Source organism: Hypanus sabinus, unplaced genomic scaffold, assembly GCF_030144855.1.
Source record: "Hypanus sabinus isolate sHypSab1 unplaced genomic scaffold, sHypSab1.hap1 scaffold_377, whole genome shotgun sequence".
In the NCBI taxonomy this organism is placed as follows: Eukaryota; Metazoa; Chordata; class Chondrichthyes; order Myliobatiformes; family Dasyatidae; genus Hypanus; species Hypanus sabinus.
Genome location: NW_026781269.1, coordinates 147,471 through 171,948, shown reverse-complemented (window position 1 = coordinate 171,948; position 24,478 = coordinate 147,471). Strand labels below are relative to the sequence as shown.

Genomic DNA, 24,478 nt, shown 5'->3' with positions numbered 1-24,478 from the left:
GCCTGGATTGGGGAGCATACCTTATCAAAACAGGTTGAGTGAACTCTGCCTTTTCTCCTTGGAGCGACGGAGGATGAGAGTTGACCTGATAGAGTTATATTCGATGGTGAGATGCAGTGATCGTGCGGATAGTCAGAGGCTTTTTCTCAGGGCTGAAATGGCTGCCACAGGAGGGTACATGTTTAAGGTGCTTAGGAGTAGGTAAGAAGAGATGTCAGGGGTAAGTTTTTTTTGATGCAGAGAGTGGTGAGTGGTGTAATGGGCTGCCGGCAACGGGGGTGGAGGTGGATATGATAGGCTCTTTTAAAAGACTTTTGGATAGGTACATGGAGCTTAGAAAAATCAAGGGTTATGGGTAACCCTAGTAATTTCTAAGGTAGGATAAATGTACGGCAAAACTTTGTGGGCCGAACGCCCTGTGTTGTGCTGCAGGTTTTCTCGGTTCCATGTTTTTCAATGTTACTTGTTTGCACGATTGACATTTTCCACAGGTTAAGTAAAGTTTAAGAACATCTCTGGAACAACGGCACCTGTTTCAAAGCAAGGATGCGGGATCGGTGCAGCAAACACCGTTCCGTTTTCAGAATTTCTAATTTCAGACAGATACATGTATTGTTCCTGTGTTGACTGAGGGTGTTCTGAACTCTTCTCCTCAATGGCCAGTGGAAGCAAAGCCTTTGATTCTGTTGAAGGCCGAGATTCCTGATAAACAGTGGGTTACAGGGATGGACATGGGGGGATACGGAATGAAATTTCAGATCAGATCAGCCGTGATTTCATTATCTGCAGCATCAGTTTTGAGGGATGTGTGGTCCAGTTATGCGTACGGTATTGATATGTCGACTGGAAAAGCTCTGACCATTCAAATAATGTAAGCTGGTATAATGACTGCATTCGAAGAGAGATATAATTTTATTTATATGGTGAGCTGAAAACAAGCATTAAATTGATGAACGATTTACCTCCGACTCTGTGCTTTAAGTATGTGCCCCAGCTACGTCAGGGGATTCAATTTATGACCAACTCGGTGAGTTGGACAACACGGTGTTGGACCGACAGGCAAGCTCCTGTCCATGACAGAGTTGCCCCTGGCCCTCTATTTTTCTGAGCTCCATGTACCTATCCAGGAATCTCTTAAGTAATCCTATCGTATCCGCCTCCACCACTGTCGCCGGAAATCTATTCCACGCACTCACCACTCTCTGTGTAAAAAAACTTACCCCTGACATCTTCTCTGTACTGACTTCCAAGCACCTTAAAACAATGCCGTCTCGTTGTAGCCATTTCAGGCCTGGGGAAAAAAAGCCTCTGACTGTCCACACGATCAATGCCTCTCATCATCTTATCTAGCTCTATCAGGTCACCTCTCATCCACCATCTCTCCAAGGAGAAAAGGCCGAGTTCACTCAACCGCGCTGCCTGGCGGGCTTTGAGACGTGTTAACGGCTGAGGTAACAATCACGTCATTCCACCCCCACCGTCACTATCAACAGAGTATTTACAAACTGCGTTATTTTCATTGATGCGAAGAGATGTCAATCACTGGTTACACCCAACAGCAGAGGCGGACCAGCCGAGAGGGTGGTACCAGCTGGGAGACGGGTCTCCCGCTCCGGTTCTGAACTCACTGTCAAAGTGGAACAAACTTCAAACCAAATGTCCCCCTTTTTTATTTATCTCCATTTCCCTCTGAGGGAAGTTGGGGGCGTTTGTGAACCGTCTTCTGCAGCCGGTGTCTGATGTATGTTTGAGAAGCAGGAGGAGACCGCTTGTCCATCGGCTTGCTGCCGGCTCCCCGGAGTGGGAGAGATCCCGCCTGAAGAAGTAGGTTCAGTGATCTATTCTGATCATTATGATCTTCCAGTGATACAGATTTATCCCTTGCAATCCTTTTGCTCGGATTCTGTTTGTGGAGTTCTCAATAACTCTCTTCAGCTTGTCTATCAGAGGAACTTCATGCCTTCTTTTAGCTGCCCGGATTTCTTTTCTTGCACTTACTATACTCCATAAGGGTCTCATTTTATCCAACTTGCCATTCTCTGCCATGCACCTCCTTTCTTCTTTTAACCGGCGCCTCAGTAATTTTTGGATATCAACGTCCCTACGCTTGTTATCCTTACCTTTCATTCTGCCAGGCACTTGCAAGCTGGTAGTCACAAAATTTCGTTTTTGAAGTCATCACACCTTCCAAGTACACTTTTGCCACAAAGCAGCAGCCTGTCTCAATCCACACTTGCCAGATCCATTCTGACACCATCAAAATTGTACTTTCTCCAATTCAGAATCCCAACCCACAGGTCAGGCCGAATCTTCTGTATATTTAGGTGCATATTGGCATCGTGGTCACCGGATGCAAAGTGTTGCTTTTCACAAATTTCTGTCCCCTGTCCTGCCTCATTCCTTCATAGCAGATTCAGTATTGCACGCTTACTTTTGGGTTTCTGCGTACTGGTGAAGGAAAAGTTCTTCGACACACTTGACAAACTCTATCCCACCTGGTCCATTTACAGTATGAGATTCCCAGTCATTATGTGGAAAGTTAAAATCACCAAGTGTAACAACCTTAAGTTTCTTGCAACAATATACGATCTTCCAAATGTGTTCCTCTAAATCCCTGGGACTGTCGGGTTGTCTTTAATATCGCCCCATTACCGTGGCCATTCCTTACTTATCTCTCATTTCCACACGGAATGCCTCATTAGTCGGGTTCGACAATTTGTCCTGACGGAGCACTGCCGTGACATTTTCTCTGACTGGTAACGCCACCCCTCTTTCATTAATCCTCCCCGCTCTGAAACGCCTTAACTAATTTGATCTCGAAATAGCTGTGCTGGGTGTGGAGTGTTTGAGCTGAAATTCGCCCTGCAGCGGACAGCCGCGTTGACAAGGAGGGTGGAGCCTGAACCTGGCTGGATCAAATCACAGCCTGGGATTGGCTGAATAAACCGGTGAAGCTCCGCCCAGCGAGTTGGAAAAGTGCGATCGACACGGAAATCCAGACAGAAACTTCTTGCGACCGAGGGAGCGTTCACACAGCCTCTGTAATTCTGTCTGTTTTTGCTGCATTTGTCCTAGTCCCCTCTCCTCCCGCTGACCGACCTGTACTAGGCTGGTGAGGAGGTGTGGGATCAGAACTGCGGAGGGCTTCATTTACCTCAGATCATCCGGACCTGCCTATCTGTAACGAGCGACTAACGCATTCTAACCGAATCGCCCCGGGAGCAGCAGAACCGACTGAGTTCTCAGTGCATGATCGGCTATCCAGGACCGCGATAAACCCTGGCCGGTACCAACATCAGAGGTAAATGTTGTCTCCGATGCTGCAGATCAGTGAGCGTTTACAGCGGGACTCGGCTGTTGTTCAGAGTGTGAGGGAAAACAAGGGGAGAAGGGAGTTCTGACACGTTCAATGAACTAGTTGTTGACCAAATGCATTAAAAGAAACGACGTCGTCACCTTCAGTCAGACACATTTTCTAGGGCGGTTTGTACTGAGTCGGTGCGGAGGAACCTTGCTCACGGATAATGACATTCAGAATGTCCCACAGGGCAGGGCCGGGTCCCTTCTCCGATTTCTCTCTCTCTCTCTCTCTCTCTCTCTCTCTCCTCTCTCTCTCTCTCTCTCTCTCTCTCTCTCTCTCTCTCTCTCACACACACACACACACACACACACTGGGGTGAAGTACGTTTTGTATTTTCTTTATTTTAATTGCCATTGTGCTCTCTCTCTCTCTCTCTCTCTCTCTCTCTCTCTCTCTCACACACACACACAAAATAAAAAGTCACCACACAGAATAACAGAGCGACGTGAGAGTTTACTGTTTTACTGTTCGGGACGTCGCAGTGGAGAATGCCACAGAGCAATTTATTTAATTAACTCGCAAAATATGATATTAAAATTTCAAACGATGTGAGTTTGGTGTAAAATTAAATGCTGGAATCTCACAACGTCTGGTAGCAATTGTAACAAGTAGTCATTCAGATTGCAGACACTGTGGGACCTCTTCTTTTCTCTACCATCTGGTGCTTGTTGCTTTATTTTCTGTAACAGAAGTAATTAAATACAATATTAAGCCAACTTGGTGCAGATTAAGAGGAGTGTCAAACTGGTCTGTTTGGTTTCAGCAGAGAATCCGCCCTGCGGACAGGCAGCAGCTTGACACAGTGAGTCTCACAAACAACAACCCGGCCCCTCCCCCGCAGCTACTAACTGAGGTCCGCCTGATTCTCTGATACGAAATTGGAAGAAAACGACTTGAAAATATATCCACACGGAGACTGAACATTCTTGGTGAATTAGGTCAGAATATTTCAGCTTCAGATATTTATTTCGATCTTTATTTCAAATCATTCTGTGCTTTGGATTAGTGATCAATAGCTCATTCGCTCCATTTTAACCCCCTTCTGTCCGCGATTGTATTTGTGATCCTGCAGTTTCCTGTCAGCGCCACTGAGATTTTCCACAGTTTATGTCAAGATTAAAAACAGATCTCTAACCAGGGTTTACGTTTTCAAAGTAAGCATGTGAAAAATCTATTCGGACAACACGATTTCCATTTCCAATACTTGTCACTTCAGATGTTTGAGACTATGTTTGTTGTGGGTGTTTCGAAATGATCACGCTGACATCCTGTAGCAGCAAAGATTTTGATTCCTTTTAAGGCCACGGGAGACAGTAAACTGCGGGTGTGGGCCGGTGGTGGGAAAAGGTGGTGTGACCGGTTACAGAAAGAGGCAGGCGGCAGGCGGGATTGCGGAGCGAAAACCATAATTTCATTGCACAGGATAGAAGGCCGGATGGGATGAGTGGCCGATTTCTGCGTGGTATATTTACAGTAAAGGTCTGACTCCAGAGTTATTGGAAAACAATTTAAAAAGTACGGACTATCTCTCATGCAAAATACCTGTCTCTGAACCAAAAACAAACATTGCAGCAATTAAATCAACCAGAGTGCTAACAGAGCTTTTAAGCAACAATGGACCCAGCACCGATCCCCGAGGAACCCAGTCAATGGTCTCCAGTCAGAGGACCAAAAGATTTTCTACCGCTTACTGGCTTCTCCCAGGAAGCCGATGTCGAAGCTATGTTACCATCGCTTCCTTAACGTTAAGCCACTGAACCTTCTTGACTTAACCTCCGATGTGGGAATCTGCCGAATGCCCTGGTATTTTTTACTAAATTATTCAAATTATTTTTCATTCGGTGAATTACCTCTTCCTTTTACCCCCGGAGCAGAAAGTGTCACGTTGTTCCAGTCTGATAATTCATGAATAACATTTTTGATTATTCGCTCACAGTTGCACTCAGACTCCACCCTCTGCCTTACAGTGTGTTTACAGAATTCACGTTTATATACCCTACTACTGCATCCCTTTCGCCACGAGAATTATCATGATCTGGCTCTGTATTCCCCGCCCTCCCTCCATTCACATAGTTTTCTGAACTTGCCAATTAGCGTCCTCTCCGTGTTTCTCAAAATCAAAACCCTACTTTTTATTTTGTTCTTCTTAGTGTCAGCTGTATGTTATGCAAAACTGTATCTAAACTCTTCTGTGTGTTGATATGGAGGCCTCGATAGAATTTTTTTACTATTCCTAAACCGTCATATTTGAGTTGGGCCTGTTTGCGAATACGGAGATACGGCTGTAAGATGCCCGGGTCTGGGTGCTCATTATTACAGATCACACGAACGCTGTGAAGGAACAGCAGCCCAAAAGCAAAGATGCGACGTCGACATTAAGTGAGGGAGGGTTCCGAGTGTTTTCAATTTTGATATAAATTTGATGCAAAGTGGGTGTGATTGTAAATCAATGTCAGCAGGGAAATGATGCTGCGACAGGAGTGAACACCAGAGAGTCTGCAATAGATGTTTGAGATTTGGAACAGTTCTCTAACCGGGTGTTACAATTGCAAAGCAAGCGTGCGAAGAGCTGTTCAGACAACATGAGTTCACTTTTATCAGAACTTGCCGTTTCCGATAAATGTTCGTTGTTCTCTCTTTGAGAGTGTTTATTGTGGGTGTTTCGAGCTGATCTTCTGAAAGTCCTGTAGAAGCAAAGACGCTGATTCTGTTCAAAGGCTCGACAAATAGCAAACAGTTGGGGGGGGGGTGGGGGAGGAGTGTGACCAGTTACAGAGAGCAGCCGGCGGCATTGCGGAACGAAAGCCATGAGTTCACTGCTTGGGGCAGAAGGCTCGGTGGGGGCCAATTTACTCCTGCTATGTTTACAAGAAATGTTCTGACTACAGACTGATTGTAAACCAATTTAATGAGGTCGACCAAGCCTCAATAGTTTTCTTCACTATTCAAAAAGGGAAAAATAACTGTTTCGAGGATGATTGTACAGGCGTGGATGTTATGTAGCCTTTTCCCTGATGGACTGATGTGAGTGAGACAAACAGTCCCGGACTAGGGTGTGTGGGACCTTTAATGATATCATGGTACTTTTCCACCACCTTTCTGTGAATATGTGCTTGATGGCAGGTCGGTCTTGCTCGGGAGTCTGGATTTGCAATCGTGTGAGCAGAGTGGACAGCAATGGTCTGAGCACAAGTCTGAGGGTCACAGAGGTTGACGATGATGGGAAGGGAGGACCAGTTGTGCACTCTGACTGTCTGTCGTCTGTTGGTTAGCAAGTCCACCACCCAGTTGCACAGAGGTGTCTTTAGACGGAGGCGTGGGAATTTGTTCACCAAGGTTTGTGGGACAACAGTGATGAATGCCGAAATGAAAGCCAGAAACAACATTTTGACCTAATTGTCTTTTTTTAAGGCATATCAGGCCAAGGAGAATGAGAGATGCAATGCCATCTGCCACTTAGCGATTCAGTCGGTAAGCATACTGGTGAGTGACCAGTGAACAAGAGTGACCAGTGACTTTTTGATGTGTGCCACTATCAGCCGTTCAAAGCACTTAATGCTGATTGGCGACAACTCCACTGGGCAGTAGGTCACTTTGTTCCGAATATGTAGAGTTCCTTGGTACAAGGATAATGGTGGTAGATTTGAAGCACATGGGAACAGCAGCCTGGATGAGTGAAGTGTTGACGATAGCTGTGAAGACATCAATGTGCATATGTACACTCTTTCTGCGAGCTCAGCCTGGATGCTTTCTGGCCAGAGTCCTCATTAAATTTGCTGTAACCGACATTGGATGCTCAGCTGTCGGGGTAGTGGCTTTCCTAGCTGGCTAGCGTTGTGTGCTTTGAGGCATTGTTTGGAGTGCCAGGGAGGGGGTGTCATTGGTACAGTCAAGCCTTGTGTAGTCTGTAAACCCTTGATGCCCAGCCACATACACCAGTGTTCGTTTCCCAGGGTGAGTGAGTCCAGCCTTGTGTAGTCTGTAAACCCTTGATGCCCAGCCACGTACACCAGTGTTCGTTTCCCAGGGTTAGTGAGTCCAGCCTTGTGTAGTCTGTAAACCCTTGATGCCCAGCCACATACACCAGTGTTCGTTTCCCAGGGTGAGTGAGTCCAGCCTGGTGTAGTCTGTAAACCCTTGATGCCCAGCCACGTACACCAGTGTTCGTTTCCCAGGGTTAGTGAGTCCAGCCTTGTGTAGTCTGTAAACCCTTGATGCCCAGCCACATACACCAGTGTGCGTTTCCCAGGGTTACTGAGTCCAGCCTTGTGTAGTCTGTAAACCCTTGATGCCCAGCCACATACACCAGTGTTCGTTTCCCAGGGTGAGTGAGTCCAGCCTTGTGTAGTCTGTAAACCCTTGATGCCCAGCCACATACACCAGTGTTCGTTTCCCAGGGTGAGTGAGTCCAGCCTTGTGTAGTCTGTAAACCCTTGATGCCCAGCAACATACACCAGTGTTCGTTTCCCAGGGTGAGTGAGTCCAGCCTTGTGTAGTCTGTAAACCCTTGATGCCCAGCCACATACACCAGTGTTCGTTTCCCAGGGTGAGTGAGTCCAGCCTTGTGTAGTCTGTAAACCCTTGATGCCCAGCCACATACACCAGTGTTCGTTTCCCGGGGTTAGTGAGTCCAGCCTTGTGTAGTCTGTAAACCCTTGATGCCCAGCCACATACACCAGTGTTCGTTTCCCAGGGTGAGTGAGTCAAGCCTTGTGTAGTCTGTAAACCCTTGATGCCCAGCCACATACACCAGTGTTCGTTTCCCAGGGTGAGTGAGTCCAGCCTTGTGTAGTCTGTAAACCCTTGATGCCCAGCCACATACACCAGTGTTCGGTTCCCAGGGTGAGTGAGTCCAGCCTTGTGTAGTCTGTAAACCCTTGATGCCCAGCCACATACACCAGTGTTCGTTTCCCGGGGTGAGTGAGTCCAGCCTTGTGTAGTCTGTAAACCCTTGATGCCCAGCCACGTACCCCAGTGTTCGTTTCCCAGGGTTAGTGCCAGGGAGGGGGTGTCATTGGTACAGTCAAGCCTTGTGTAGTCTGTAAACCCTTGATGCCCAGCCACATACACCAGTGTTCGTTTCCCAGGGTGAGTGAGCCCAGCCTTGTGTAGTCTGTAAACCCTTGATGCCCAGCCACATACACCAGTGTTCGTTTCCCAGGGTGAGTGAGCCCAGCCTTGTGTAGTCTGTAAACCCTTGATGCCCAGCCACATACACCAGTGTTCGTTTCCCGGGGTTAGTGAGTCTGAACCGAAGGGCACAGAAACAATAGAGCAGACAGATCGAATAGACCTGCGAGTTAACCTCAATACACAGAGGCGGTGAGTACCTGGAGTGAGCTGTTCAGTGTTTGCATCACTGGTTATCTACCTCGGGTTCAGTATCCTCAACGTGTTTGGAAATTCACACTCACTGTCGTCTGTCTGTGAGCAGAAAAAAAAAAACAAGTTGCTGGAGACCTGAAATCAAATCAAAAAAATATTCAACGCCATTTCGATACAGGGTGTTGGACCTGAAAAATCTTTCCACAGATGATCTTTGTCTGTTGAATGTTCATTTCGTTTTCAGCTTTTTAGTATATTGCTTTCGAAGGGGTTAAGTCTCTTGGGAAGCGCAGTTGAGTGGAACTGGGAAATTTGGTTGAAAATTATCAGGTTGAATATGTGTTGATGCCACCCAATGTGGAAAATGGGTAAGATGTGCTAATCTCTCGGTATGGGCTGTGGCCCAGTGAGGTTGGGTCCCAGGATAGATAACACTAATTTTTTAACCAGATAAAAATAATTCGGGGATCAAGTTTCCCAGGTTTATGAAATGATCAGTTAGTATTTCTGTTCTGTGCTCAGATATTTGATTCTATAGATCCTTTCGACGAAAAGCAGGGAATTAAATTTCCATTCTGTCCCTCATAGGGTGAGCCTGTGATTAAAAATGTTGTTTTGTGTTTGCACCAGTAGAAATAAACCAGGCCTTCAGAATTCAATTCACATTTGAAAATCCCCCCTCACTCTCACTTGTCTATCTGCCACTGGGATTCAAAGAGAAACGGAAGATGCTGGAGATAGAACAGAACATGGAACAGTACATCACAGTCATTCACCACTCCCTCCCTGAGTAAAACAACTTACCCTGACATTCCCTTTGCATCTACTCCCTCACACCGTCAATGCATGTCCTCTGCTTTTAGACATTTCTAATCAGTGAAAAGATACTCCCTGTCTACTCTATCTATGTCTTTCATAATCTTACAAACCTCTAACAGATTTCTCCTCAGTCTCCACCGCTCCAAGGAGAACAACCCAAAATTTCCAGTAAAAACTGGGTAATATCTGAACCCATTCTGACGAAATGTTAGGGAACCGAATTGTTATCTTGGTCCTCTCCCCACGGCTGTTCCTTACCTGCTGAGCATTTCTAGTGATTCCAGTTTCTCTTTATTACACTCACTCTGGAACATGTTAAGTTTCCTGCGAATGGAGCAGTGCAGCTTCGTTCATTTTGTGATTGCAGAACAGTAAAGAAATCAGAGCTTTTCCCTGGAAATTATCCAGGTACCAGTTCTCCTTTTAATCCTGGACATGTGTTCAGTGCAATTGTTGATTACAAGGTTCACAAAATAAGCTGAGTGATGATGAGCTTTATGTTTGTGGAGCATGTGATAGCTCTGGGCCTGGGTTCGGTGGAGTTCAAAGGGATGGTGGTTGAGGGGGTGGGTGGGGGGGGAGGGCGGCAGTGATGATTTTCGCCAACTAAATAACAACAAGCCTGGATACAGTGGGAATGGAGAGGATGTCTTGATTAGATGGAGAGTCTGGGATCTGCGAATAAAGAATCTCAGAATAAAGAAGCTTCACTTTAAAACTGAGATGAGAGAAATTACTTTAGCCAAATGTTGGTTGATCTGTGGAATGTGATGCCACAGAGGGTGGTGGAGGCGATCGTTGGGCACATTCATGTTCTGAATTGCTAAATAGGTTGTGTATTATAGCAGGGAAGCAAGAATACGGGGTTGGTTAAATAATCCTCCAAGACTGATTATGGAATAGACAAGAATGACCGAATCACTTAATTCTACTCCTATGTATTATGAATTGTATCTTGTACCTTGACTGAGCCCCACTATATGTATCCCATCACAAACAAGAGAAAACCGTCAGATGCTGCGAAGCAACACACACAAAATGCTGGAGGAACTCAGCAGGCCAGGCAGCATCAGTGCAAGAGTGTCGAGTCGACATACAGATGCTGCCTGGCCTGATGAGTTCCTCCAGCATTTTGTGTGTTTTCCTTTGTATCCCTTGTTAGGTTTTGTAAAATGTGAGGGACAGTTCCAGATTTCTTCACTCTGATCAGTATTTATGCGTTCAAGATTTAAATTTCAGTTCATTGCTTGGTTCCCCTTTGTGTTGTTAACGTGCTTCATCGTCTCTCTGGTTAAAGTTAGACCTACAGTGAGAGATTTAGTGGAAGAAAAGCCCACAACTGGAAGCAAACCACGAAGTACGACGAGGGAAGATCAACAAGTGAACCAGCCCGAGTACTGAGAGCATCAACTGGAGAGAACCCATCTGACTCAGAGTTTCCATTGATTCAGTCAGGAGAAAGTTTGGTGAGTCTCATTTTCTCAAACACCGGTCCTTCAGACATTACATATCTGTACCAAGGAAGTTAGGAAATAGCTGGAGTGGGACTGAATACATGTAGAAGGGCCAGTTATGTCAGTTGCAATCACTCCAGATTTGCTAATTGTTGTTAGCATCCCAGCTCTGTGAAGCCACACACATTCCCTCACATAACTTGCTCATTTCAAACTCTTATCGGTTCTGCTGTTTCGTTGCTTGTCTGTGGTAGGTTGCGATCCTCTCAAAATGCGTTGAGAATTTTCTCCCTTTATGACACCCACAGCGCTTCCTGCTGTAGTGATTGCAGAAATGTGGAATTACCATGAACTACAGCAACATGTCACTGACTCCTCTGTCTATTGCAAGCTGCAATGATATACTTGCCCTGGAGTATATCGGCGTGCAAGCTTCTGCTAAGTGCAAACCCTCTTGAAGCCAAATGTCCCAGCACCACATTTCATTCAGTCCTAACTAGCAAACGCCAACCAATAATTTACATTTACATACCCTGTTGTCATCAAGTAGTCTTCTTCCAATAAATTGTCCGAACCTGTGAATCTGTGATTAAACAGAACTAGGTATTGCAATGTTCCCATTTGACCCTGTACCAAATCATGGGTTATACCTGTATTTGACATGAACTAATGTCCTTGCAGCCAGGACTGCTGGAGCTGCCGGAATCGATTTAAACTCAGTCATTTTTGGATGGGAAGCAGCGTGTTGGATCAGGTGATGAAGGAGATGATATTAAGGTAGATGTAATGTTCAGAAAGACTGTGGAAGGGTTGGCTGAGGAAAGGGCATCGTGCAGTGAAAAGCAACAACAGTTTCCACTCTCCACTCCCTCTTTCAACCTCCCTTTTTTTTAGGAACTCGTTCTACTCACTGACCAGTGAAAGCAAAACCTTTGCTTGCATTCAAAGCCCAGTTTCTTCATAAAGAATTGGTTTGAAATGTTATCGAGATGAACATGGGGCAATGCGTAACGAAAATTTAAATCAGATCAGCAGCAGTTTCAGAGAGCCGAGTGGTCCACTTATGTATTTTGTGTGTCGACTAGAAAAGATCTGACAGTTTAATTAGTGTAACACAATATATCATCAGCAAATTAGTTTTATTGTGGAACTGTCAAGAAACATTACATTGATTAAGTATATACAATGTTCCTATTTGACCCTGTATCAAAGGCACGGCTAATACCTGTACCACAATCTTACTATATGAACGAATGTTCTTGCTGCCGGAATCGGTTTAAACTCAATCATTCGGGATGCGAAGCAACGTGTTGGTTCAGATGATGAGGCAGTTGATATTAAAGTAGAGACTGTGGAAGGATTGGCTGTGCAGAGGGCATCCTGTAGCGAAAAGCAACAGCATCCTCCCCCATCACTTACCCTCCCTCACTTCCCCTCTCAACTTCCGATATTTTTGCCGGTGTTAATCGCGGCAGTTAGGAATTCTTTGTAGTTATTGACCAGTGATTCGATTCAAAGCCCAATTTCTTTATAAAGAGTGGTGTTGAAATGGTATCAAGATGAACGCGTAACAAAAGTTTAAATCAGATCAGCAGCAGTTTCTGAGGGCCGAATATTCCACTTCTGCATTTGTTGTGTTGGTTAGAAAAGGTCTGACAGTTCAATTAGTGTAAGACGATATAACTTCTGCATATTAATTACACTGTGGAACTGAAAAGAAAAACTACATTGATTGACAATATACATCGAGGTTTGTGTGTTAATGTTGTACCCCAGCGGGTTGCGAATCGACCATGAATCATTCGATGATCTGATCCGCACGGTATGGGACCGAGGGACGCTCCCCGTTCCCTGTTACTGACTCTACAGTCTCCCCTTCTATCGCGCGCCCTCTCACGGAGCTTTGTCACCCTCACGCTCCCGGGCTGACGTTGAGACGATTTGGGCATACTGCATGTGCCCTGTATGTCTCGTACAGTGACGTGAGATTTACTTGTTTCTCATTGGTGATAGCAAATGCCAATTTAGCATGCCAACCAATGGGGATATGATTTTCTTCATTAAGGCGTTCCCTCCGTAGACCACAACACGTGTTTCCCGGGAAAAATCCAACAAGCTCGTTTTTTTAATGCCACTCTTGCTCGCCGAGGAGTTGGCGAAGCTGTAAAGTGGCACATTTAATTGGGAGAACAGGGGGTGAATCTTCTCTGAACTAGCGAGGATGAAGAAGGCTTCAGTTTACTTGCAGCAGACACTGGTAAAGTGTTGCCCTGCAAGTGCGGTGTGAGGAGGGGAGTGATTTTGAGAGCAAGTCACTATCTTACTATATGATACAATGGGCTGGAGGGACCCGGTGGCTGGCTTTTGTTTAAGGTGGCTGGATTTAAACAATGGTGTAAACAGACCCACCTTGGGCCCGCAGTCTGTCCCAGTGGGTGTTGTGGGGACAGATGCTTGGAGCATGGTTGCTCCGTGCCTGCATTAGCAATTTAACTGAGGGACAAAATGCAATATTTACAAGTCTGACATTGACTGAAAATATCTAAATTCATGTATTTTGTTTATGATAAAATCTTGTCCAATTTATGTTCAAGTTTAATAACCTCACCACATGCCTGATGTCACGTGTGGGTTTCCCCCACCTGGATCTGACGTTAGTCTGCGCCCCCAACTGCCTGATGTCACGTGTGGGTTCCCCCACACCGGGATCTGAAGTCATGTGTGCAGGTCCTTAAGTCACACTGGCGCTGAGACGGTCGAACTTGACCTGCTAACGTGACAACCACCCACCACCTCACGTCACAATCAACAGAGGAGTTACACTTTTCACATAGGTGTGAAGTCATCTTAATCACTGATTACACCCAATAGCGGAGGCAGAGCAGCTGAGAGGACGTTACCTCAGCGGCCTCCATCTCTCGCTGCCGCATCAAACTCCCCGTCAAAGCGGAACCAATCCCAAAGTAACTGTCCTGCTTTTGATTTATTGCCACTTCCCTCCGAGGGAAGTCGGGGGCGTTTGTGAAGAGTCCCCTGCGGCCGGAGTCTGATCTACTGCTGAGAGGTAGGAGGAGACAGCTGGGTTCATCGGCTTTATGCCGGCCCAATGGGGAGGGAACTCGGCAGAAGTGCAAGGGTGAGGAATTTTACTGAGGGGATAAAGATGGTGTGAGAGGAGATGGACAGCATGGATACTGAGAGGATGTTTGTTCCATTGCGTGATCAAGGAGCAGTATGGGGAATGAGCTCTTTAATAGTGGAGGAAGGGACGTGAGGGGTTCGTCTATCAAAACGTCTGAGATCATGAAAGTGGTGAGCAGAGTTATTCACCACTTTGGGGGGGCAACCACTGGCAAACTGTTGAGCTGCAAGTGGGGCCAATGGTCTGGGCAAAGTGGATTGGTGTGACGTTGTGGGGAAAGGATGGACTGATGTTGGGTGTTTTAGAATGACAGGATGGACTGGACGGGCTGAGTGGCCTGCTCCTGTTCCTGATGTCTGTGTGATTAAGGAGAAGAATAATCAGACCCTAACTGGGCCTGCAGGATTTCCCAATGGGTGTTGGAGAGAGCGGTGCTTGGAGCCCAGTTTTTCCCAAACTGTCAGCAAGCTTGCTGAGGGAACAAGTTCGACATTTCCAAGCCAGCTCTTGAAATAAAATGTATTATTAATGACACAAAATGTATTTTTATGATTTATTGACACAACATATATATTTGTAAATTGGTAATGACATTAAGCTTGTATTTCTATACTGATGATGATCCAGAATTGTATAATTTATGTTCCGTGTGTTATCTGAATGTACTTGCCTGTGATGCTGCCACTAGTCAGTGTTTCTCTGTCCCTGTATCTGCCCGTGCATGCGCACCTGGCAATAAATTCAACAGTGCGTGAGAAAACTCAGTGAGATTTGATTCGTGATGATTATCTTGGCATCTCGGTAGGTCAATTATAAAGATTTAATATATCTAAATGCAAGGTCCTGAACAGTGTCGATGAGCAAAGGGATCTTGGAGTCTCAAGCTCATCGCTCCTTCAAAATGTCTACACATATTGACAGAGTGGTTAAGAAGGCAAATGACTTGCTTGCCTTTATTAGTCAAGATATAGCATTCAAAATTCATAACGTTATGTTGCAGCTTCATAAAACGTGAGTTAGATCACATCTGAAATATTTCATAGACTTCTGTTTGCCTCATTCCAGGAGGATGTCAGTGGCCTTGGAGCAGATGCAGAGGAGGTTTACCAGGATACTGCCTGGATTAGAGGACATGAACTATAACGAGAGGCTGGACAAACTTGTGTTGTTTTCTCCAGAGCGGCGCAGGCTGGGGTGAGACGACGGAGGTTCATAAGGTTACGTGACTCTTTACCCGGGGTAGAAATGTCCAAATCATGATGCATGCTTTTAAAGTGAGAGGGGTAGTTTGAAAGAAGATGTGAGAGGGAAGTGTTTTTTTCACACAGAGTGCTGGGTTCCTGGAATGTGCTGCCGGGTGTGATGGTCGCGGCAGATACATTGGGGACTTCTAAGAGATGTTCAGGTAGACACATGAATGTGAGGGAAAATTGTATAGGCAGAAGGGATTAGTTTAGCTGGCAATTTGATTAATTGAATAGATTCAGCTCAACATTTTGGGCCGCAGGGCCTGTTCCTGTGCTGTACTGTTCTATGTTGTGTCTCTTGTTGAAAGGTTTCGGGTTTACGGAGGCAAAACAAGTGAGTGGGAACAACAGGTCAACTGGAGCCCAATGTGGGAAATGTGAGATCACCCACTTCTATAGGACAAACCGAAATCCTGAGTGTGATTAAGTGGAGATGGACTGATGTGTAGTTGGTAGGGCGGAAGATCAACAGTACTTTGTATTTATTGCAAGAGTTATTGGGTATAAGAATGAAAATGACTTTAACGATTATTTTGGTTTTGTTGAGATTGTACCTGGAATATGGTGTAAAATTCCGCTCCCCATACTAACACGGGTTATACAGACGAAAGAACAAACTGCCGGAGGAACTCAGTGGGTCAGGCAGCGTCTGGGGTTCTAAACTTCACCCGGATCGATACCTGGGTACGATAATCTTTTTCCTTGTATCTGGGTTCCTAAAAGAATTTCAACACTTCACTTAACTCTCCCCGCAAAAGATCCAACTCAGCAACTTAGGCTGTCTAATAATTTCCACACCATTAAAATGGGAAATCTGTTTATTTTTGTCATGTATAGAGGTTCACTGAAAATCTTGTCTTGCGTACCAACCACACACATCAATTCATTAAACAGTACACTGATGTGATAGAAGGTAAAAAAAAAATAAGTGTTACAAATCATTATGGTTCCAGAGAAAGTGCCGTGCAGAAAGTGTAAGGTCACTTCAAGTAACAGTGAGGTCAGCCGACCATCTTATCACACGGGGACATTCAGTTTGCTTAAAACAGCAGAATGGAAACTGTCCCTGAGCCTGGTGGTACATGGTTTCAGGTTTTTGTAGCTTCTCCCCGATGGGGAACATGTGAGAAGTGAGAATGTCCCAGGTTGTGGGGATCTTTGAGTACACGGCCAGCTTTACTGAGTCAGTGAGAAGTGTAGACAGTGTCCATGGAGGGGAGGTTGGTTTCTATGATGTGCTCAGCTATGTCCACAGCTCTTCATAGTTCCATGCAGTCATGGGCAGAGCAGTAACGAGAAGAAGGTGTCAAGTATCTGGATGGGATACTCTCTATGGTACGTTGATAACATTTGGTTAGGGAGAAGTGTATCTGCCAAATGTCTTGTTATTCTATCTTGTTCATTCTAGAATCTTTTTACAGTAATATGTATTTTCCATTCAGTATCTGTGTATTGCTGGAAGGCCATCAGTGACTATCCTTGGTCCCTTCTCCCATCTAGTTCAATCTCCTCTTCCCCACCCACCTCATGCTACCTCTGCCCATTCTGTATCCCAGCACCTCAATGCTATATACCAACATATCTTGTTCAACGTCTGTCCAGTCTGTATCCCACCAGCTCAATGATATATATCAAACATCTTGTTCAATCTCTATCCATCCTGTTTAGTACCTTTGATTATATCAGCAATCTCTCTTCTGTCGTTGTCTTCATTGTGAATTATTTTGTCCCACTGAGTTATTTCTGAAATCGGTGTTTGTTACCTGGAACTACCAGAGGATTTATTGACTACAGTACGTGGTAGGGTAATGACAGCCATTGAGATTTTAGCTTCAATGTTACCAAATGTCCACTGTTAGTCTTTGTCAGGAGACATGGAAGTAGATGTAACAGACTGATAGTGGGGTGGGGAGGATGTTGTGAGCATTGACTGTATCGACTGTATTAACCCTGTGTTGAAATGAAGGCAACACTAATGAATATGGGCATTACAGTTGTGCAAATTTGTTCAGGCCGTCACAAATATTTTGTTTTCAGTCAATAGTTGTGCATCATTTAATCTAAAAAGAGAAAACGCTGGGAACGTTCAGCAGAACGAGCAGCATCTTGGACAGTCCCAGTTCTGATACAGGGTCTTCCACAGTTTCTCTTTCCACACTATCCAAGCTACCCCATAACCCTCCATTTTTCTTTCATCCATGCGCCTGTCCAAGAGGCTCTTAAATATCCCTTTTATTTTAGCCTCCACCACCATTCCAGCCACTCATAACACTCTGTGTACAAAAAAACTTACCCCTGATGTCTCCCCTAAACTTCCCTCCCTTAATTCTGTCCCTATGCCCTCTGGTGTTTGCTATTGGTGCCCTGGGAAACAGGAACCCACTATCCACACTATCTATGCCTCTCATAATCTTGTAGACCTCTATCAAGACCTCACTCATTCTTCTTCTCTCCAAAGAGAAAAGTCCCAGCTCTGCTAACCTTGCTTCATATGACTTGTCTCCAAACCAGGCAACCTCCTGGCAAATCTCCTCTGCACCCTCTCCATAGCTTCCACATCCTTCCTATAATCAAGTGACCAGAATTGAACACAATAATCTAAGTGCGGTCTCACCAGAGATTTGTAGAGTTGCAACATGACTTCTCTACTTTTGAAGTCAATCACAGACAGACAGACTTTATTGATCCCGAGGGAAATTGGGTTTTGTGACACTCACAACAACCAAGAATAGTGTAGAAATATAGCAATATAAAACCATAAATAATTAAATAATAATAAGTGAAATAAGTCCAGGATCAGGGTGTCTGACACACCGAGGGAGGTGTTGAAAAGTTTGATAGTCACAGGCAGGAATGACCTGTTAATGAAGACTAGCATCACACAGGCTTCCTTAACTGCCCTGTCAACCTGTGCAGCGACCTTGAGGGATGTATAGATTTGAACCTCAAGGTCCCTTTGTTCATCCACACTCTTAAGTAACTGACCATTAATTCTGTACTAAGTCTTCTCGTTTGTCCTTCCAAAATGTATCACCTCATCGCCCCAAATCCTTCCCAGCATTCACCCCACACACGCCCAGATAGACAGAACCCCCGCAGGCACGTCCACCCTCCCAGCAAGGGGACCTACATCTAACTGATCCCACAATCCCGGCTCAGGCGCAAAACCGAGACTGGAAGACTGGAGAGCCCGGAGCCTCTGGTTGTCCGGCAGAACTCGGACCCGGACATTTCCCACTGCAACCCACCCTCGATTTATACAAACCCGAGATCAGCCCCTTCCTCACCGCCGCTAGTACAGGAGTCCCGCCGGCGTCAGCTGGAGTCGGCACCGCGCCTGCGCTTTGCAGGACGTTCGCCGCGGCGCCATCCGTGGCTGGAGGTCACAAGGTCAGAGCGCTTGTCTGTCCGTTTCTTTCACTGTGACACCCCAAACTCCATACCAACTCCAACCAAACCACCCTGGGCGAACTTTAATGACCAACAAACCATAATTGCTCTCAGTGATCAGAGATCTGAATGATTCAGTCACTTTTAGAGGATGGGATACCTAAGGTCGACATTGTGAAAGTGTTTAGTTCCCCAGGAGACAAGACTGTGGACGAGCGGTGTTCTGTTACCTGATGCAATCTGTGTTTACCTTGCTGGCAATTCCAGTTAACATGAATAAAACTATTGTCTATGTAAACCCTAAACAACAAGACTCTGCACTGACTGCAGCCACTCCATCCCAGAGCAGATCACTCTGGACAGTCCTCCCCTCTGATGACGCATTGTTCACATCGCACATGCTTACATTCCCGGATGGGCGGTGTTTTCCCTTCCATTCTTTGTTGAACGGGATGGAGAGCAGGGGGATGGATCACTGAATGTGGGGTGAAGACATAAATTTCCCATCGGTGAGTATTGAGACCAGTCCCGAGTGAGGAGGTCTGATGGAGGGCAGTGAGTCTCGTTAAGTCAATCGAACTGGCGGCCTTCGCCCCGCTTCGTGGACTGAACCTGCCAGGGTCAGTCCGGGTTGTGGGACCTTCACCACGAACAGCATGGGATGAGCTTACGCTCAGCCCCTGTTATTCTGCCCCTCGGGAGGGGTGAGGATGAGGCGATGATGCTGGGAGCACACCCATCTTTCGCCCGTTTGGACAAGGCAGACAGACGGACATACTTTATTGATCACGTGGGAAATTTGGTTTCGTTACAGCCAAGAATAGTGAAGAAATATAGCAATGTAAAGCCATAAATAATTATATAATAATGTTAATCATGCCAAGTGGGAAGGAAATGAGTCCAGGGCCAGCCTATGGGCTCTGGGGGTCTGACACTCCGAGGGAGGAGTTGTTAAGCGTGAAGGCCACGGGTAGGAATGACTTCCTATGACGTTCAGTGTTACATCTCGGTGGAATGAGTCTCTGGCTGAATGTACTCCTGTGCCTAACCAGTACATTATGGAGTGGATGGGAGTCATTGTCTAAGATAGCATGCAACTTGGACAGCATCCTCTTTTCAGACACCACCGTCAGAGAGTCCGGTTCCAAGTCCACAACATCACTGCCCTTACGAATGAGTTTGTTGATTCTGTTGGTGTCTGCTACCCTCAGACTGCTGCCCCAGCACACAACAGCAAACATGATAGCACTGGCCACCACAGCCTTGTAGAACATCCTCAGCAACGTCCGGCAGATGTTAAAAGTCTTCAGTTTCCTCAGGGAATAGAGATAGCTCTGACCCTTCTTGTAGATAGCCTCCTTGTTCTTTGATCAGTCCAGTTTATTGTCCATCCGTATCCCAGGTATTTGTAATCCTCCGTGTCCACACTGACCCCTTGGATGGAAACAGGGGTCACCGTTGTCTTAGCCCTCCTCAGGTCCACCACCAGCTCGTTAGTCTTTTTCACATTAAGCTGGAGGTGATTCTGTTCGCACCATATGACAACATTTCCCACCGTACCCTGTACTCAGCCTCATCTCCCTTGCTGATGCATCCAACTATGGCAGAGGGATCAGAAAACTTCTGAAGATTGCAAGACTCTGTGCAGTAGTTGAAGTCTGATCTGTAGATGGTGAAGGGAAAGGGGGGCAGGACAGTCACCTGTGGAGCCCCAGTGCTGCTGACCACTCTGTCTGACACGCAGTGTTGCAAATGCACGTACTGTGGTCTGCCAGTCAGGTAATCAATAATCCATGACACCAGGGAATCATCCGCCTGCATCACTGTCAGCTTCTCACCCAGCAGAGCAGGGCGGACGGTGTTGAACGCACTGGCGAAGTCAAAAGTCACTGTACCTAAACGGGCCGTGGCTTCCTTTCCATTCTGTATTGAGATCGTCTGCGGGATCGGGATTGGGAGAGGACCCACGCCCCTGGGGCTCGGAGCTGGGGGAAGTATCACCAGCAGATGTTGAAATGCAGAATGAGGCAGGGTAAATGGAGCCATTACAACTTTAATGTCATTGTTACAGAATGTTGCCGCGTTACTCTTGGCCATAATTAAACTCACTGTACATGATGTAGATCTTTTTTATTCGCTTTTTCGGTTATCTTTGGTGCGCCACTGTTCAGTAACTGCGCAAAAAGGAGAGCTGCATGTTTTGTTTTCATTCTCTGATCACTGCCCTTCAGTGAAAGAGACAAGTGACCTCAGGATGAGATGTAGCAGATTGACAGTGAGTTGGAGAGGTGGGGAAGGATGTTGTGAACATTGACTGTATGGACTGTATTGGAATGAAGAGAAAACTAATGAATTTGGGCATTGCATTTCTGCAAAATCCCTTCAGGACGGCACAAGCATCGTGAAAGCTGTCACTGTTTGCATTGTCCAAAATAAAAAAGAGAAATTACTGGAAATTCTGGGAGATCTACAGCCTCACAGATGACCACATCTGCACCACGTGCACAAAGCTGCAACTCCTCAGAGAATGTGTTAAGGAACTGGAGCTGCAGCTCGATGTCGTTTGCCTCGTACGGGATGCGGAGGACGTTCAAAGTAAGAATTATCAGAGTATCTTTAAAACCATAATTCCCTCAAATCTAATCAGTAAGCTCCTTGTACAACTGGATCCTGGATTTCCTCACTTGTAGACCCCACTCAGTTCAGATTGGCAAAAACAGCTCCTCCTCAATGTCCATCAGCACAGGAGCACCACAGGGACGATTACAACCCCTTGCTCTACTCACTTTACACATGTGACTGTGCGGCTAAGTACGGCTCCACCACCATCCATAAGTTTGCTGATGATACCTCTGTTGTGAACTCTATCAAAAGGGGAGGTGAATCAGCATTCAGGAGGGAGACTGAAAACTTGGCTGAGTGGTGTAATAACAACAACCTATCAATCAATATCAAAATGACCAAAAATCTGTTTGTAGAATTCAGGAGAGGGAAGCCCGCGGTCCTTGAGCCAGTACTCATTGGAGAATCAGAGTTGGAGGGAGTCAGTAGCTTTAAATTCTTGGGTCAAACTCTCAGAGGTCCTGTACCAGACCCATCATATAAATTTAATTGCGAAGACAGTTAGACAGTGCCTCTACTTCCTCAGGAGTATGCGGAGATTCGGTATGTCATCAGAAACGGTGGCAAACCTCTGCAGATATGTGGTGGAAAGTCTGCTGATTGGCTGCATTATGGACTGGTCGGGGAACACCAATGACCTTGAGCAGAAAATACTACAAAATGTAATGGATTTGGTCAAGTATGTCACGGGTAAAGGTCTCCCAAATATTGAGTTTATCTATATGAAATGTTGCCGTAGAAAAGCAGCATCCACCATCAAAGATCCTCACCGCCCAGGCAATGCACTTCCCTCGCTGCTGCCTTCAGGTAGAAGGTACGGGTGCCTCAGGACACGCAACACCAGGTTCCAGAATAGTTACTATCCTTCAAACATTTGGATGTGAATGTACAAGGCTTGACCAGTAAGTTCGCAGATGGCAGAAAATAAGTGTCTTGTGGTCACGTTGAAGATTATGGTAGCTTATTGGGGATCTAAATGGGCAGAGGAGTGGTAAATAGATTGAAAAACCAACACGAGCAACAACGGTTTCATATAGAGGTTGGTGATTATGTGGAGGGAATTGCCAGAGGAAGTGGATGAGGCAGGCACAATTGTATAATTCCAGAAGCAGTTGGGATGTGTAGATGGAGTGAAGAGGCCAGTAGGGAAATGGGCCCATTACAGGAAATTGGGACCATCTCGGTGAGCACTGTAGTCAGCATTGTCTCATTGGGATGAAAGGTCTCTATCTGTGCTCTGTTGCTCTGTAACTCTATCAGTAGATGAACTGGATAGACACAGACATGGTGTGGGAGTTCATGTTAACAGGGAATGTTTTGTCCCTAAACCAACGGATGCTCTGATACAGTGGATGGCGATACTGTTATTTGCAACTACTGGAATCGTACTCTCTCTGACTCACTGTCTGCTTGTTTGTAATTCAGGGTATCACCAGCAGGTGGAGCTTTCCTGCTCCGGGACCAAAGTGTAAACAAGACGACGGCAATCAACAATCGTCAGTCAGATACAGAATGGACAAAGGTATGATCACTGGGATCATTCTAACTAAACTTCTCTCCTGTTGGCACACACTAGTACAGATGAACAAACTTACACAGATGCTAACTGGGCACAGAAAACTTTCATCAAGCAGAATCATTGATCCCACTGGTAAAGCGGCCTTGATGTAATTGATCAATCTAACAGTTCCAGCTCAGGGACCTGACACCGGTAATGATCGAATCACTCCACTCACCTGAGTGAGTTTCAAAGCTTCACCTGAGTGAAAGGAGCAGGTACTCCTGGATCCGGTGGCTGTGAATGAAACATTGGAATATAATAGCGGGCTTGTGGGCTATGTAAATGTCCAGGGTCAGTTTGTGCTTCACCTCGAGACAGGCCCTGATGTGTAAGATATCTCCAACTTTCAGTTATAAAATTCAGAACCAGATGGTAGGAGCATTTACAGGAATTCAGAGATAGTGTGATAAATGAGCATTTCAGGTTTTGGAAGGGAAGCCATCAACTCCCTCCTGGTTTTCTTGGCTGCTGCGGAAAGGAGATGAGGGGAGTTTCCGAAATCTGTTTTCTGTAGCCGAGCCGAGACCATTGGCAGCATTGGGAATGGCTGAGGATCAGATGACAACTCATTATGGATAAATACGCGGTCTGCTTCAGTGTTTTAATACCCGAATCCATGTCTGGGCTGTGTACAAATGGTGAATGTGAGTTCTGAATATTTCCCTATTAAGATGATCTGTTACCTGGATTTAAAATTCCCAGAATCTCTGATGGGAAACCCGGTATAGCCAATGACCAAATGTCTCAGTCCCCAGCAGACATTGTGATTGTGCTCAACTCTGATTCCAGGGGGAATAAAATAGATAAAACAGCCAGGACACAGGTCCTTCGGCCCAGCTAATTCCTGCTGATCCAAATATCTTTTGTGCTTGCTCCATTTCCCACAGCTTTTCCCAAATTTCCCTTATAGATTTCTATCCTTTTCCTTGCCCACATCCTCTCAAATTTGTAAATTTATTTGTGTTTACTGTCTCTTCTGGCTGCATGTAATTTATACCCATCACCCGCCACTTGAACGAATGCCCCTTCGGTCGATTTTAAATTTGTGCCCTCGAGTCTTAGACTCCTCTACCCCGGGAAAAAGACTATTACCATCTACTCTATCTACGCCCCCAACTATTTTTATGTACGTGTGAAAGGTCACACTTCAAGCTCCCATTATCCAGGGCAAACTATCCCTGGCGAACCATATAACTGAAAACCCAACATCCTAGTCCAGTGACTTACTGGTCATTCTCCACTGCACGCTTTCGTGTTTAATCAAGTCCATTCTGTAGAACTAGAGCTCCAGAGCAGATAGTGGAGCGGGGGTGAAAATAAATAATGTTGAAAGTTCATGCAAAATCAGAAAGACACTTTGGTGGTGGTAATAAACTTCTGAGGTGTGTCTATTTCAATGCGAGGAGTATTGTGGCGAACGCTGACGAGCTGAGGGCCTGGATTGACACGTGGAATTATGACATTGTAGCCATTAGTGAAACTTGGTTACAGGAGGGACAGGACTGGCAGCTTAATGTTCCAGAGTACCAATATTTCAAACGTGGTAGGGGCAGAGGA

The 24,478-nt window shown here is 45.7% G+C and overlaps 1 protein-coding gene across 1 annotated transcript in view; it reads left to right on the top strand.

Annotated features, from left to right (window-relative positions):
* The window catches only part of LOC132388669 (NACHT, LRR and PYD domains-containing protein 3-like), a 60,016-nt gene that overhangs the window by 1,809 nt on the left and 33,729 nt on the right, over positions 1-24,478 (top strand). The window contains exons 2-3 of the mRNA XM_059961043.1: positions 10,803-10,971; positions 22,786-22,882. Coding sequence (XP_059817026.1) covers positions 22,873-22,882 — 10 coding nt within the window. The 5' untranslated portion in view covers positions 10,803-10,971; positions 22,786-22,872. The remainder of the gene's footprint in view (positions 1-10,802; positions 10,972-22,785; positions 22,883-24,478) is intronic.